The following is a 16,429-nucleotide window of genomic DNA, read 5'->3' as shown; positions in this document are numbered from 1 at the left end:
GGCCAGGTGGTGGTGCACCTGGTTGAGTGCACATGTTATAATGTTTAAGAGCCCAGGTTCGAGCTCCTGGTCCCTACATGCAGGCGGAAAGCTTCACAAATGGTGCAGTAATGTCTCTCCGTCTCTCTCCCTCTCTATCAACCCCTTCCCTCTCAAATTCTGGCTGTGTCTATCCAAGAAGTAAATAAAGATAAAGATTTTTAAAAAATTCCAAAATGGCTCCAGACTCAGAAATAGCAAAAGTGTGGATGGGGAAAAAAAAAAAAAAAAAAGCAAAAATAAATAATCTTCAAAGAGTAAAAACAACTCTGAGAACTAAGCAGCAAATTCCCATAGTCCAGAAAAGCTGAAGACTTAGCCAAAAATACTTACTTTTTGAAGACAGAGACAGAGAGACAGGCAAAGAGAGAAAAGTGAACAAGATCACAGCATTCAAGCTTCCTTCAATGTGGTGGGGGCCAGGCTTGTATGTGGTTCACACACATGACACAGAAGTGACTTGCACTATCCGAGAGAGTCATTTTTGTCAGTCCTAGCTAGATAGACATACTTTTGGAGTGATCAGTTTCATGAACTTACATTCTGCTGGTTGATGTACCTGTTTAAATGGTAGCAGTAGCAGAGGGGACAGGAGAATGAGAGACTAGGCGACACAGATCAACAATGGTCATTGCATCAACTGCTGGCAGAGAAGTAAGCAGTGACCTTCAAAGGACAATGAAATACAAACGATTGAGTCACCATCTGAAGAGCCACAGACTCGTGGTCCCTTGGGACAGTGGAGGTGGTGAACCTGTGGTGGAACTGACCTGGGCTAGAACTCACCAGCACCTCTTTTTGGTAATAGTTTTATGATCCCTTTGCCTGAAAAAGTCAGGTTTCAGAGCTTATGGTGAGGCTGGGGCACCCCGAACCTCAGTAGTTTGAGGGGGTACAAAACTTCTCCTGCAAGAAGCTGCTGAGGTTGTGTACTAGTCACAACTGTACATCTTCCTGGAAAGAGACGGCCTCCATCAAGTCCGAACTCTCATGAAACCTAAAAGTTTGAGATTTTATAATTGGAGGCAGGAGGGGGGGAAAAATAGAAAACAGTCAAATAGCCAGGAAAAAAAAAATGTCTGATATGTGGAACACTTTCCAAAAGTAAATTTTGTGCCATGTTTAATATCCTCTTACTCTATGACTCGTATCGTGGGCATTTTGTCTTCGCACTGTAATAGCTGTACACACTCAGAACTCTTAGTCGCGCTGGAAGGACTAGCTTATGTTTTTAAGTATGTCAGCATAAAGTATGCAGACATTGTATTAATTAGGTCTTTGTGTTCCCCCAAAATGGATATGCTGAGGATGCTAATCCCCAAAGTGAAGACTGATGAGATTTTAGATACTGCACTTGGTCACAGAACTACTTGTATTTGGCTACAAAATTTCCTTCCCTTTGATAGAAAAAAAAAAAAATGTCCTAAAGGGACCTCAGAGATTATCAGAGCTGTCACTTCCACCAGACGCTTGGAAAGCATGAGTCATGGAGGGAGATGGGTTAGTGGTACTGTCACTTTTGGTATCAGAGGGCAAGAGTCTAGTTCATGAAGACGGGGTCTGTTAATAGAGCCCCTGGGTTAGAGCTGTGGGAGTAGGCAATAGCTCCAGTGGTTCTAGGAGGCAGAACAAGTAGTCAAAGAGGACTTTTCTATGGCTATAAGAGCCCAGAGAGTGTGGCTTCGTACTTTTTTCCCCTGTGGACCTGTCAGTTATTTTTTCCTTATTCTCTCATAAAAATAGGAATCTTTATATCCTGTGTGTATCCTTTATTATGTCTTGTAAGCATGTAACTTGTTTAGTTTCACAGGTTCCTAGTTGGAGAGGAGTTTTGCCTTCAAGTGAATCCTCTGTCCTTTTAGTCACCTAGTCTATGTTATACTACTGTAGCATCCTCTGCTAAGACTGTAGGTTTTCATATCTTGAAAGATTTTCACTAAAAAAAAAAAACTAAAATGATGGGGAGTCAGGCGGTAGTGCAGCGGGTTAAGCGCACGTGGCGCAAAGCGCAGGGACCGGCGTAAGGATCCCGGTTCGAGCCTCCGGCTCCCCACCTGCAGGGGAGTTGCTTCACAGGTGGTGAAGCAGGTCTGTAGGTATTTGTCTTCCCCTCCTCTCTCCATTTCTTTCTGTCCTATCCAACAACGAATGACATCAACAATAACAATAATAACCACAAGGCTACAACAACAAGGGCAACAAAAGAGAATAAATAAATAAATTTTTAAAAAGTTAAAAAAAAAAAACCTAAAATGATGATACTCTAAAATCTTGAGTGATTGGAGAGTTAAATTTTAGCCACCTAGAGCAAGGATAGGAAAAAAAAAAACCTTTTTTTTTTCCTGCCAATAGCCATTTAGATATTTATAACATCATTGGTGGACCCATTGGAAATCATCAACTTAAAAATGTGCTTAATTTCAAGCTCTGTCTATAGTTGCCTTGGGAGGGCCAGACCAAGTGATCTCCTGGGCCATACACAGTTCATCAGATGTTCCCCCACACTGATGTAGAACAATTCGTTCCTTAAAAGCTTCCAAGTCATGGTGTTAATGCCAGGCTTATTAGCTACCAAAAATCCGAGTGTGACATAAGGGAATCAAAGCAAAGAAGAAATTAACATTGCCGTCATCTTGGAGTGATGTGGGTCTTGTTATTACATTGTGATTCATAGCAGACATTTAGTCTTCCTCTCATTTTGGGCACAGAACTAAAACCTTTGGAATCTCCTAAGTGCTGGCAGCCTTCAGGCACATTATACTCTATCGAACAGATGAGAAAATAGGAAAGAAGCATCTCTTAAATTAAGGTATCTAAAATCTATGTAGGACCCCTGGACTATAATTTATATGGGAGACTGAAAGAATTCCAAATTATGTTAAGTGTGAAAGAAATAGATTACAAATATTTAGACTATGGAGATGGTTGCAGAGCAGAGAGTATTTGAGTGGAAAGGTATTAACAGAAAATAAGGAGGTAAAAAGTCATGCCACTTACGAGGGACAATTCAGAAGAAAGGGATGAATTGCAGATATAGCAGATTAACAAACTAGATTTTCCTCTTTATTGGTGGGTTAATGGTTTACAGTACAGTTGCTGATATATAGGTATAATCTCTCATCTCTCCATAAGCCTCTGCAAGACACTCTTCCCCACCTTGGGTCCTTTTCCACCATCAGGTACCAGGACCTCAGAGCCCTTCCATCCTATCCCTTTGCTTCTTTTCCCAGAGTCCTTTGCTATGGTGCAACATACCACACTCTGTCCAAGTTTCAACTTATGTTTTCCCTTACTGTTCTTGCTAAGTTCCACCTATGAGTGAGTATTCACTTTTTTCTTTCTGGCTTATTGCATTTAACACGCAATCTTCAAATTCTATTCAAGATGTAGCAAAAGAGATGATTTCACTGTTTTTATTATCTGCATAGTATCCCATTGTGAATATATACCACAGCTTTCTTAGCAACTCATCTGGGTTGCTTTGGGCTATTACAAATTGTGCTGCTAAGAAATAGGTATGCATAGGTCTTTCCGAATAGGTGTTTCCTCCAAACTAGTTTTGTTTTTTAAATAAAAGTTTTGCTTAACTATCTAATTATGATGAGGAGGTAAAATTCACTGTAGTAATTAACTGCTTTTTTTACATGGTAAAAACTCATAGCCCCAATGCATCACCATTCAAGTTTATTATAATGAAAAAATCACTTTGGATAACAAAAATAGTCAAGTGGTAGTCATTGTAGAATTATCTTATCATTAGAAAAAAGCAGGGGGGCGGGTGGTGGCGCACCTGGTTGAGTACACATGTTACAATATGCAAGGACCCAGGTTTGAGTCCCTGGTCCCCACCTGCAGGGGGAAAGCTTCACGAGTGCTGAAAGTGTCTCTCTCTCTCTCTCTTCCTTTCTATCCCCTCCTTCCCTCTTGATTTCTGGCTGTCTCTATCCAATAAATAAAGATGAGAAAAAAAATTTTCAAAATGCAGTAACAGAAACATTTTATGGTTCAACTATTACAAAAAAAAAATAGGTGATATTCATTGAGCTCATAATTTGTCAGTCACTCTTCAGAGAATTTGACATTTGTTAATTTAGTTAGCCTCTACAATACCACCTACCTGTTGCCTCCATTTTGTAGAATAGACACTGAAGGATTACTACAGAGGCCAGGTGACACCCTCAGGGCCACAGAGTTAGAAGTGGCAAAACAGAGCGCCAGTCTCCACACTGTGTGCCCCTAACCACTACATGAAACTCAGGTTATCTTTTTATTCCATCTTCTAGTTTTCATCTTCCCAGCAACATGGATCTCAAGAATACCGAAGGTAAACAATACAGAGGGAACACGTGATACATCATTACAACACTTACCGTTGGGGAAAGCTAATACACTGATGATAAGAAAGAAGAAAACGACAGAGAGGATACCCCTCCAGATGTTGTCTTCTGGGACAGAGTCATCCCTGCAAACAGAAAAAAGAACAGAGTATCGTTTTCAGATCTAAACATTTAACCTTAAAGAGCTCCCTCCTTCTCATCCCTCTTTCTAGTTTACCACTTTCTTCACCTCCTGTATAACCCTCATAATTGGAGTAACTCCATTTGCTGGATGACACAGTGCCTGTCTTTCCCTCTGAAAGCAAACTCCTGAAAGCAGGTAATTATTCAACTTTATCGTCAGAGTCTGGCAGATAGTAGGTACTCAGCAGACTGGTTCTCATTTAGGGAGGACATTTTTTGTGTGTGTAAAACCAAGTAAAATTTCCCAAATGGAAATATCCATTAAATTAACACTGATAATGAATAATTAGATCTTCACAGTTCACATTAAAAAAAAAAAGTCTAGTAACATATTTAACATATTTAGAGCTACAATGCTAAGATTTTCTGAATTACTGATAATTATGAAGCAATTTGGGAAAACTTATAGTTTTAACTTCAAAAGATACAGGATGAGTTGAAGGTAAATCTGAGCTAGAACAGAATGAAGACCTTTTAGAGATGAGGAGACCAGTCACAAAGAATGGGAAAAAAGAGACTGGAGAAAAGTTCTCTGGAGAATTGAAATGAAAGATCTTTTAAAAAACAACCATAAAATCAAGATAAAACATCACTGAAGAAAAAATAATAGGAGGTAAAAAAAAAAAAAATCTGGGGGCCGGGTGGTGGTGCACCTTGTTGAGCGCATGTATTACAATGCACAAGGACCCAAGTGCAAGCTTCCAGTCCCCACCTGCAGGAGGAAAGCTTTGCGAGTGGTGAAGCAGTGCTGCAGGCATCTCTCTGTCTCTCTCCCTTTCTATCACCCTCTTGATTTCTGGCTGTCTCTATCCAATAAATAACGATAATAAAAAAATTTTTTTTAAATCTTAGAAACCCCAATTTACATAAGAAAAAAAAAACTTGTGGACCAGGAGGTAGCACAGTGGCTAAGGCACTGGACTCTCAAGCATGAGGTCCTGAGTTCGATCCCCAGCAGCACATGTACCAGAGTGATGTCTGGTTCTTTCTCTCTCTCCTATCTTCCTCATTAATAAATAAATAAAATCTTTATAAATAAAAAAAGGAAAAAAACCCCTAGAGATTAGAATAACTGAAGAGGCATGAAATCAAATAACAATGAATTATCTCTTTAAGGATTAACATTTTAGTGGTGGGTATGGTGTGGAACTATACCCCTGTAATCTTATAATCTTGTAAACTACTATTAAATTACTAGTAAAAATTATACTAAACTTTTAAAAAGGACTAGATTTGGGGGCACTGTTTCAAAAACAGCAGTCAATTCAGATATCAGCTTCTATGTAGGTGGTTAAATGTCTGTACTCAGTTCAGTGCTTTCCAGACTTATGACAGGATTGAATATAAGATCTTAAAAAATAGTAATAATAATAGTAATAGGGAGTCGGGCAGTAGCACAGTGGGATAAGTGCATGTGGCACAAAATGTAAGGACTGGCGTAACGATCCTGGTTCAAGCCCCAGGCTCCCGACCTGCAGGGGCTTGAACTGCAGTGAAGCAGGTGTCTATCTTTCTCTCCCCCTCTCTATCTTCCCCTCTTCTCTCCATTTCTCTCTGTCCTATCCAACAACAGCGATAACAATAATAACAATAATAACTACAAAAATAAAACAAGGGCAACAAAAGGTAATAAATAATAAAAAATATATAAAAATAAAAATAATAATAAAAATCAGAAATGCTCTAGATTGCCACTTGTCAGTGAGCACTATCACTAAGGCTTAGTGAGCCACGCTTGACAGAAACTTCATAGCTCTGAAGGCAAAAACAAGCCACTGGATCGAACTTCCTCTTGCAGCAAAGTGCAATCTTATTTTGGTAGTGCCCTTAACATTTAACATCTCCCCAGAGATTATGAACACTATCTTTAAAAGGCTCATTTGAAAATTATGCAGCTATCTGAGCTGCCCCTTATGCCATTCCCAGAATATCAGCACTTCCTGAAGAGCCAGCTACTGCTGCATACAGACAGGAAGCGGGTGGCAACACAAAGTTCTCATGCAGAGCAGCACCAGCCTACTGACACTGGTAAAGATGGTGATGATGATAACAGCTACTGTTTGTCAAGTATCTACAGAGTGCCAGACCCTGATCAGGGCATTGTGTAAACATTAACTCACACTGTTACAACACATAAGCAAGATGCTCTGTTGTCAACCACATATTACAAATGAAGACCCATAGGTTCAGAGAGGTTATGTAGATAAGACTATGTGAGTATGGATGTAGGTTGTATAGATAAAAAGCTACAGAGGCAGAATTCAGTGATGGATCTGGAAGACTTGCCCTGAAATCATCCCTGAAGATGGTGATTTCCCCATGCCAAGCTGCTGCATGAAAAAAATAGTCAGCGCAGGGATAGATAGAATAATAGTTATACAAGGAGACTCTCCTGCCTGAGTCTCCAAAGTCCCTGGTTCAATCCCCCTGCACCACCATAAGTCAGAGCTGAGCAGTGCTCTGATAAACAAACAAACAAAACCCAGAAAAATTATCAAAAAAATGAACAACAACAAAAAAATCATCCTATATCAATCTGACTGATGTTAGACACACAGGGCTAAGAAAGCTTGTCAGGACTCACAATTTGCAAATTACAAAATAAAAGCAAAGCTGAGGAGCAGTCTGATTTTGTAACTCCTGCTTTGTACCAAACCATACAAATGCATAACTCAAAGTAAAAAAAAAACAAGCAACAAAAAATTTAGAGGGGCCAGTTGGTGGCACACCTGGTTGAACACATACGTTACAATGCACAAGGATCCAGGTTTGAGTCCCCAGCCTCTACCTGCAGTGGCTGTGGAAAGCTTTTCAAGTGGTGAAGCAGTGCTGTAGATGTCTCTTTCCCTCTCTCTCTCTCCCCGCCTTGATTTCTGACTGTCTCTAACAAATAAATAAAGATAATAGAAATAGAAGAGATAATAGAAAAACTTAAAGCCAAGAAAAAACCAACTAGCTCAGAGTAGGGAAGACCTTTCTAAAAATCTTACATAAAACCACAAAAGTCATTTAATGGGAAAAAAGGGGGGAGAATAATTGCATGGTAAATCAATAACAAAATCAAAAGAAAGGACTAAATTTGAAAACTACATTTGCAGTTCCTCTTAAGGCAAGCGTTAGTTTTCCAAATATACAAAACACCCTACCCAATTAACACAAGGAATGATCGTCAAAGAAAAACAGAAATGTGACCTGCAAGATAGCTCACCTAAGTAGTGTGCCTGCTATGTCACAGATACAACCCAGGTTCGAGCTTGGCTCTCCATTGCACTGGAGGCAGCTTGGCTGCTGTGGTTATCTTTCCTGTTCTCCCTCTGTCTATCTGAAAAAGTCATCTAGGAGTAGAGGATGCGCAGCCATAATAACAAACAGAAAGAATGATGTGCAAGGCATAAAGTTCAGTGAGAAATTCAATGGCTATAAAGCTAGGAAAAAAGAGGCCCAAGAAGACACGCAATGAACAAACTAAAACATGAGAGACAAGTTTTACTCTACTGTATGGAAAGAATTGCGTAGTGAGTATAAGAAGGGGTAAACAGGCTCTCCCACATTGCTGGCAGTGGGGTAAATATATCTACCTTAATGGAGAAATTTGGAAGGCAATAATAACTTTACAAATGCATGTAGCCTGCAACTCAGCAATCCTATGTATGCTATTTTATCCTACTGATACAACTTCATTTATGCAAAAACTGACATTGTCATCATGATATTATGTGATTTGTAAAGAATGGAAGACAGGCTGTTAACCTAGAGAGGACTAAATAAATTCTGGTCCCTTGTTTCACAATGAAACAGGGAGTCTTAAAAAGGAAGAGGCTCTTTTGAGAATTAACTGACCCATCAACTTGAGATCAACAAGAAACAAAGATAGAAATCCAATGAAACTTCAATTTCTTAATTTTGAGCAATTTTATGACAGTATCAAATGGATGGCACAGTTTTAGGAGATGGTATATTATTAGCACTGGGTATGAAAAAGCAAGTAATACTATATGTGCCAATTTAGGGGTGGAGGAAGAGTTCACGCTTTACCATATCTAGGGGTCTAATTCTGAGCTCCCAACCAACACAAGGAAGCACCAAGCAAAGAGGAAGCTACACAAGTGGGGTTATAGGGTCTCTCCTTTTTTTCCTTTGTATCCCTCCTTCCTTCTTTCTCTCCCTATCTTTCACCTTCCACCTAGGAAAAAAACAAAAGGGGGGGGTAGAAAGAGAATACTAGTTCTAATCTTCTATCAAATGGATAATTTCCCTGGTTATCAGCTCCCAGCCTTAAATACGTTCCTAAAGTCACCTCATTAGCGTAACATGAGACACCCACCCTTCAGGCTCCCAATGCTTAGGAGAGTCCAAAGGTTTTAGGAGTTCTGTGCCTAGATTGAGAGGAAGACTAAGAAAAAAAAAAAAGAAAGAAAGAAAGAAAGAAAGAAAGAAAGAAAGAAAGAAAGAAAGAAAGAAAGAAAGAAAAAAAAAAAAAAAAAGAGATGAGAGAGGAAAAGAAGATAAGGAAAAGGAAGCCCTGGCTTGAACATGCCTACAGTTGTATACACACAGAGGCAGAGTGGAAGGGGGTGCCAGGGCTGGAATGTTGGCTCCAGGTCTCACTGCCACTTTCACCAACATGATATACACACAGACAAGCTCAGGGAAGTAAGGCCCATGTCTTGTCTGCTATGTGTGGGGTGCTCTGGAAGCCTGCTCCAGTGTCCCTGCCTACAACAGTGAAAATACCCAATGTAGAGATTAAAGAGTAACTGTAATTCAACACCAAAGGGCACGGACCCCATGTTATTCCTCCCAGATACCTCTGGGCATCCTCAATAGAGACTTTTGAAAGCCTAAAACGCTAGGAATATGATGGCACAAGATGACACATGGCAGCAAAATATAAGGCCTAGCTTCTAAGACCCCAGACCTCTGTTGACTGACCAAGTATTGAAATACCTCAATTCCTGCTGTTTCAGCAATTGATAAACTGTCCTAGAGAAGAAAGAATGCCCAAAGACAAGTGTCATGACAGCCCTGTTTTTTTTTTTTTTTTTTTTACCAGAGTACTGATCAGCTCTAGTTTATGGTGGTACAGGGGAACAGGGGATTGAATCTGGGACTTCTTCAGAGCCTCAGGCATTACAGTCTCTTTGCATAACCATTATGCTATCTAACCCCACTCAGAACAGCCCTAAGTGAAAAAAAAGAAAAAAACAACCCCGCAGTCAGATCCCTTTCCACCTTCTCCTTCCTTTCCCTTTCAGTCCTAGATACTGAGACCCCTCCCACCCCCCACTGGCAGGGTATGTTTACAAGACTCCTTGCTGTTTAAGAATTCTCTCTCCCAGTAGAAACTTCACTCCCAGGCTATAAGGTCAAGTTTGGGGGATTGGGGATTCACTTTGAAAGACTGATTTCATTTCATTTTATTGAAAGTTATCATCCTGGTGAAGAATTACAGCTGATCGAGTAACTGAAGGAGAAGAGTGATATTTTTAGAAATCTTTATTGGATAAGTAATTTTGTGTACCTGGTTCATTCAGTTCTTTCTGGGCCATATTCTGGATGAGCAAGGTGTTTAGCTCAAGCAATGCACATAAAGACAAGAAAAAAGATACAGTAATAAAAGATGTTGGGAAGAAATATACAAATATTTCCTTCTCTGCGCTTCCTGAACCAATCAAGGGGGTGGGCCAAAAGGGAACTATCTAGGTGGATGACTAAAGAGTGATGGGCATGAGGTTTCAAGAGTTGCTCTTCCATCAAAGCAGCAGTTGGCCTGACCATGGGTGGATGCTGCCCTCCAGTAGAATTAAGATCTTAAGAGTAATCTTGTACTTTCCATACTTGATGAGGTCCAGTAACAGCATGAACAGGAAATAAAAGGGAGGATGATTGTCTTTAAATTGTCACGAGGTCATGAGTATGGAGGATGCTCTGGAAAAAGATGAGGTTAAGGCTATCCCAAAGGATTGGCAAACAATGGTTTTGACAAGGGTGGTGGTGCACCTGGCTGAGCACACGTTACAATGTGCAAGGACACAGGTTCGAGCCCCACTCCCCACCTGCAGGGGGAAGACTTTGCAAGTGTTGTGAAGCAGTGTTGCAGATCACTCACTCACTATCTCCCCCTTCCTCTCAATTTCTGGCTGTCTATATCCAATTCTTCTTCTTCTAGCGTTTGCCCTTCTTCCATAGCCAGTCAACAGCGTCAGGTTGAAAGCTGTCAGGAGCTGCTTGTTGCTGGCTTTGAAAGTGACTGGGATCCATGTGGATTCAGTCGGCTAGGAAGGATCATCAGCTTCCCCAATGAATGGGTACTCACGGGATGCACCACGAGAAGGTCGATCCAATATCCAATAAAAAATAAAGATTATGTGTACACATATGTTCTTGGCAGCACAATTTGTAATAGCCAAAACCTGGAAGCAACCCAGGTGTCCAACAACAGATGAGTGGCTGAGCAAGTTGTGGTATATATACACAATGGAATACTACTCAGCTGTAAAAAATGGTGACTTCACCGTTTTCAGCCGATCTTGGATGGACCTTGAAAAAATCATGTTGAGTGAAATAAGTCAGAAACAGAAGGATGAATACGGGATGATCTCACTCTCAGGCCGAAGTTGAAAAACAAGATTAAAAAGAAAACACAAGTCGAACCTGAAATGGAATTGGAGTATTACACCAAAGTAAAAGACTCTGGGGTGGGTGGGTGGGTGGGGAGAATACAGGTCCATGAAAAATGATGAATGAAATAGTGGGGGTTGTATTGTTAAATGGGAATCTGGGGAATGTTATGCATGTAAAAAAAAAAAAAAAAAGAAGTAGAAACGCAAAGCAGAAATTGACTGAGTTTGGAGTATGGCACCAAAGTAAGAAAGCAGAAGTACACTAGAGTTTGCAGTGAGTACCTCTCTAACACTTCCTCTCCACTGTTCCAAGCTTTGGGTCCATGATTGCTCAACAATTTGTTTGGCTTTGTATGTTAACTCTCTTTTCAGTCACCAGGTTCCAGATGCCATCAGGATGCCGGCCAGGCTTCCCTGGACTGAAGACCCCACCAATGTGTCCTGGAGCTCCGCTTCCCCAGAGACCCACCCTACTAGGGAAAGAGAGAGGCAGACTGGGAGTATGGACCGACCAGTCAACGCCCATGTTCAGCGGGGAAGCAATTACAGAAGCCAGACCTTCTACCTTCTGGGTCCATGCTCCCAGAGGGATAGAGAATGGGAAAGCTACTGGGGAGGGGGTGGGATATGGAGATTGGGTGGTGGGAATTGTGTGGAGTTGTACCCCTCCTACCCTATGGTTTTGTTAATTAATCCTTTCTTAAATAAAAAAAAAAAAAAAGAAAGAAAGAAAAAAAAAGATTAATTTAAAAAAAGAAGAAGAAGAATGATTCTGACAAAGGCCCAAACAGACCTGGGGAGGGTAAACTGGAAGAACTCCAGGGTGGCAGGGCCCTGGACTAGATGGAACAGAGCCTGCTGAATTATTGAAAGCAAGTAATAAGGATGGATGCCCAGTCAGAGGCTCCAGAAGCAGTTCCAGCTGCCTGAACCAGTCCTGGATTCTAATTCCCTGAGAATGAGCAATGGCCATGCCTAAACTATAGGGATTATAGTACAGGGCACATCTAGTTTTATTTACCTTTGGTAATAAAACTAGATCTGAAATTTCAAATACTAAGCATAACACCTATGCGTATCACCTACGAAGGGCATCATCTAAACTGAATAAATACTTGAGGTAATCAGGTTCCTATTTACTATAGGTGACCCTCAAGAAACACATGTCACATGTTCCATTTCAATAAGGCTGTCATCATAAATGAGCCAGAAAATCCTAGAAATAAGTATAAGATCTAAAAACGATGTTTACTCACATCTGATACAAAATAAGACTCAAAGCAGTAAGTGGAGAAAAGAGATGTTAAGTGTTCCACCAACGTTTTCCTCTAGGTATTTGATAGTTTCCGGTCTAACATCCAGGTCCTTGATCCATTTGGAGTTGATTTTTGTTTCTGGTGAGATAAGGTGGTTCAGTTTCATTCTTCTGCATGTTACAACCCAGTTTTCCCAGCATCATTTATTGAAGAGGACCTCCTTCTTCCGTTTAATACTTTGGGCCCCCTTATCAAAGATTAGACGTCCATAGGTGTGGGGGTTTAGATCTGGGCTTTTAATTCCATTCCACTGGTCTGTGTGCCTATTTTTGTTCCAGTACCAGGCTGTTTTGATGATGATGGCCTTATAATATAGTTTGAGATCTGGCAGGGTGATGCCTCCATTTCTGTCTCTTTTCCTCAAGATGGTTTTGGCAATTCTAGGTGTTTTCTGGTTCTAGAAGAATGAGTTCTTTGGCCCCTTCCGGGGTTGGTTTAACACCAGTACACAGTCACCCTGGACAAGCACTTAAATACAGTTGTTGTCAGGGCTTCTGTCATTGAGAAAGGAAACAGAACTGAGACAACTGAATCAGGAGTATCACAGGAGATGTTTTCTAATGGGAATTGATATGGTTTAAAGGGGAAGGAAAGGAAAAGCTGGCAGGTATCCATGAGGGAATTATAGGTCAATGATGTGGAGAATTGGAGCCCCAAAGTCATAAAGGAAAATGAAGCAATCTCCATTATCATCAAGTAAATAGGAAGCAACCATTCAAAAATCTACACGTCTGCTGGCCCTCATGTGCCTCCTTTAGTCCTAATATCAAGGAGAAACCTATTCTAAGTCACTTAGGCACAGCAAGATGCAGAGAGGCAATTTGTTACTGAAGTTGACAGTTTTTGCAGGCCAAGTGTTTCTGGAAAGGAGCTTTCTGTCAGATGTCTCTTAAATGGAGGGTGGGCTCTATGCTGTATGTGCTGTACTAGATTCTGCTCTATGTGCTGTACTAGATTCTGGGCCTTTCAAATCAAATGCTTGAGTTTTTCAGATGAATTATCATTCAGTATTTTCAACTTTACCAATCTCTGAATAAAAGGCATCTCAGTAATTGTTACACCTTGACCTTAAGACTGGTTCTCCTTCTCCCACTTTGGCTGAACAAATTTCTAAGATATATGCCAAAGCATTTCATTTATATTTATGTAGGGAAAAAAAAAACACAATTTTTCCAAATATTGAGAAATTAACAGTTGACAGCACTTGCCTTTATTTTTAACAACAGTGAGAGAGAGTAGAACGAACACTATGCTTGAGCAGTTTTCCTACTTGCTATTTTAACAAAAAAGAGCTACTTGACAAATCCAAACTTGACTCAGACTTCTGTGTGAGGTATCCAATCCTTCAGGATCGGAAATTCTTGCTATTTCTGTAGCTTGTGACAAGGCCCAGGCCCTGTTCCTCACACACTGGTAATATGACACTACAGAACTATTTTGTCTCCTGTCCCCTGGAAACACATTTGAAAAGTCTTACTGGAAGAACTGCTCGGGAACGGTCACAGAACTAAACTCAGAAGATGAGTGTAAGGTACAAAAGATAACCATCACAAAAGATCAAAGAATGGACCAGGCGATGGCACACCAGGTTAATCACACATAGTTTGAAGCACAAGGACCTACACAAGGATCCAGGTTAGAGTCCCTGCTCCTCACCTGCAAGAGGGACGCTTCACAAGAGGTGAAGCAGGTCTGCAGGTGTCTTTCTCTTTCCCTCTGTATCTCTCCCTCCCCTCTCAATTTCTCTCTGTCCTATCCAATTAAAAAAGAAAAGGAAGGAAGGAAGGAAAGAAAGAAGGAAGAAAGGAAATGGCACCAGGAACAGTGGGTTCTAAGTGCCAAATTTCATCTAAGAAGTCAATGCTTCCCACCTTTATGTAGGAAGATAGTCATCATTCTTATTACCCCCTACAAATGGTTACAAACTATTACCAAAAAAATGAGTCTACGCTAATTGTATGAATGATGTTTCTTATCTTCTATGAGATCTGCTACTAATTCAATATGTGATTTCCATCTCTATGAAATGGATAGAAAAAATAAAATACAATCATTTTTGGAAAAGGCCATAACCATAGGTTCTGATCATGCTTCCTTCATTATTTCTAATGAGCCGCTAGAATTCAAATTTACTTATTGTAATTTCACTGCTGATATTTATTGATTGCTTTGGCAGAATAAGCTATAAAAGGGGAAACTCCAGAAGAATGTGACTTTCAGTATTACAAAAGAGGAAGAGAGATGTATTTGGAAAGGCCCTATAATGATATACAAGATAAAAGGCTGAAACTACCTGTGGTTGCTTCTCATTATTTAAGATAAGATACCATACTTTTTTTTAAAAAAGAAACTCTCACTAATTCCACTAGTGTGAACTCACACATAAGAGTTAAAAAAAAAAAAAAAAAAAAAACGGCTTAGAAGGCAAGTATGTTATTTAAACAAAGTTATGTCTTTTTGTCCAATGTCTTTAGCTTCTATAGAACATACTACACACATCCTCACTCACTAGCAAATATAATTTATAAGGCATCAGCATATAATGAGATGGTGTAATAATATTTAGTGTTTACTAAGCACTTCTTATTTATCATAGCTGAGCAAAACAGATTAACTGAAATAATGAACTGCGCTCTCATGTTAAGTGTGGTCCCCATTCACTGTGATATATATGACATCCTATGAAATATTACCAAATATTTCCATATACACAAATAAGGAAACAGGCTTAGAAAAATTAACCGACCACAGCATATTAAAGACAAGACTGATTTCTCTCCAAAACTGGAAATAAATGTTTTTTGGTCAGATCCTAGTGAAAAGGTCTGGTCTTATCCCACCTTTCAGCATTAGCAGAACTTATAACAGTAGTAGCTATATCCTTCCTCAATCATGAACAGTAATTGTTATGCATGATTTATACCTCCAGCTACAATTATGTATATGAAGAATCACAAAATAAGAACCAAGAGTTGGACAGAGGCTGGAGAGGCAGCACAAAATTTCTGTAAGACTTTCACTTCCGGGGATTCTGAGGTCCCAAGTTCAATCCCCAACACCAAAGTAAGCCAGAGCTAAGTAGTACTCAGACATATGTCTCTCTCTTGTTAAAAATAAATACACAAGATAGGTATTGCAAGAGTCAGATGGACATTAGAGCCAAGAAACAAGAGTGATGTGGAAGGATATTACCAGCTTTATGCAAATCTGACAAACTGTAATAATTCCTAAGGGAGGCATCATTGGTGTTTTGTGTGTGTGGAGGTGCAGGTACACACACAGTGTCTGAGGGGATTTATTCATTCTCTGTTTTACAATGCATGCAGCCCACTCACTGTGATACAACTAACATCCTTTATTTCCACCCACTAAATAGTAGAAGTTCATCCAATATTGGTAAAATACATTCACGCACATTTTCTGCTAACCTGGAATGAGAACCATTGATTGCTGGATAAAAAAAAAAAAAAAAAAAAATCAGTAGGGAGTTGGGCGGTAGCGCAGTGGGTTAAGAGCAGGTGGCACAAAGCGCAAGAACTGGCCTAAGGATCCCAGTTCGAGCCCCTGGCTCCCCACCTGCAGGGGAGTTGCTTCACAGGCGATGAAGCAGGTCTGCCGGTGTCTATCTTTCTCTCCCCCTCTCTGTCTTCCCCTCCTCTCTCCATCTCTCTCTGTCCTGTCCAATGATGTCCTGATCAATAATAACTACAACAATAAAACAAGGGCACCAAAAGTGAATAAATAAATATTTAAAGAAACTGCCAACATGAATTGGCCAACATGCACCACCAGGTGCTCTGCTGACCACATTCCTACTCATTAATTTAATCTCCATGACCCTGTAATAAGGTAAAAGCACATTCTATCTCCATTTTTGCTTATGTGGATCCTAGGTTCAGACAAAGGTGAAGGAAGTTAATCAAGGACACAT

At 40.1% G+C, this 16,429-nt stretch overlaps 1 protein-coding gene across 1 annotated transcript in view; it reads right to left on the bottom strand.

Moving 5' to 3' along the window:
* Window positions 1-16,429, bottom strand: part of PTDSS1 (phosphatidylserine synthase 1) — a 61,347-nt gene that overhangs the window by 42,712 nt on the left and 2,206 nt on the right. Inside the window, exon 2 of the mRNA XM_060195982.1 lies at window positions 4,410-4,501. Within this exon, the coding sequence (XP_060051965.1) occupies window positions 4,410-4,501 (92 nt within the window). The remainder of the gene's footprint in view (window positions 1-4,409; window positions 4,502-16,429) is intronic.

The sequence above is a fragment of the Erinaceus europaeus genome, chromosome 8, assembly GCF_950295315.1.
Source record: "Erinaceus europaeus chromosome 8, mEriEur2.1, whole genome shotgun sequence".
Classification (NCBI taxonomy): Eukaryota; Metazoa; Chordata; class Mammalia; order Eulipotyphla; family Erinaceidae; genus Erinaceus; species Erinaceus europaeus.
The sequence above is the reverse complement of the archived record's forward strand: the minus strand, read 5'-3'. Positions and strand labels throughout refer to the sequence as shown.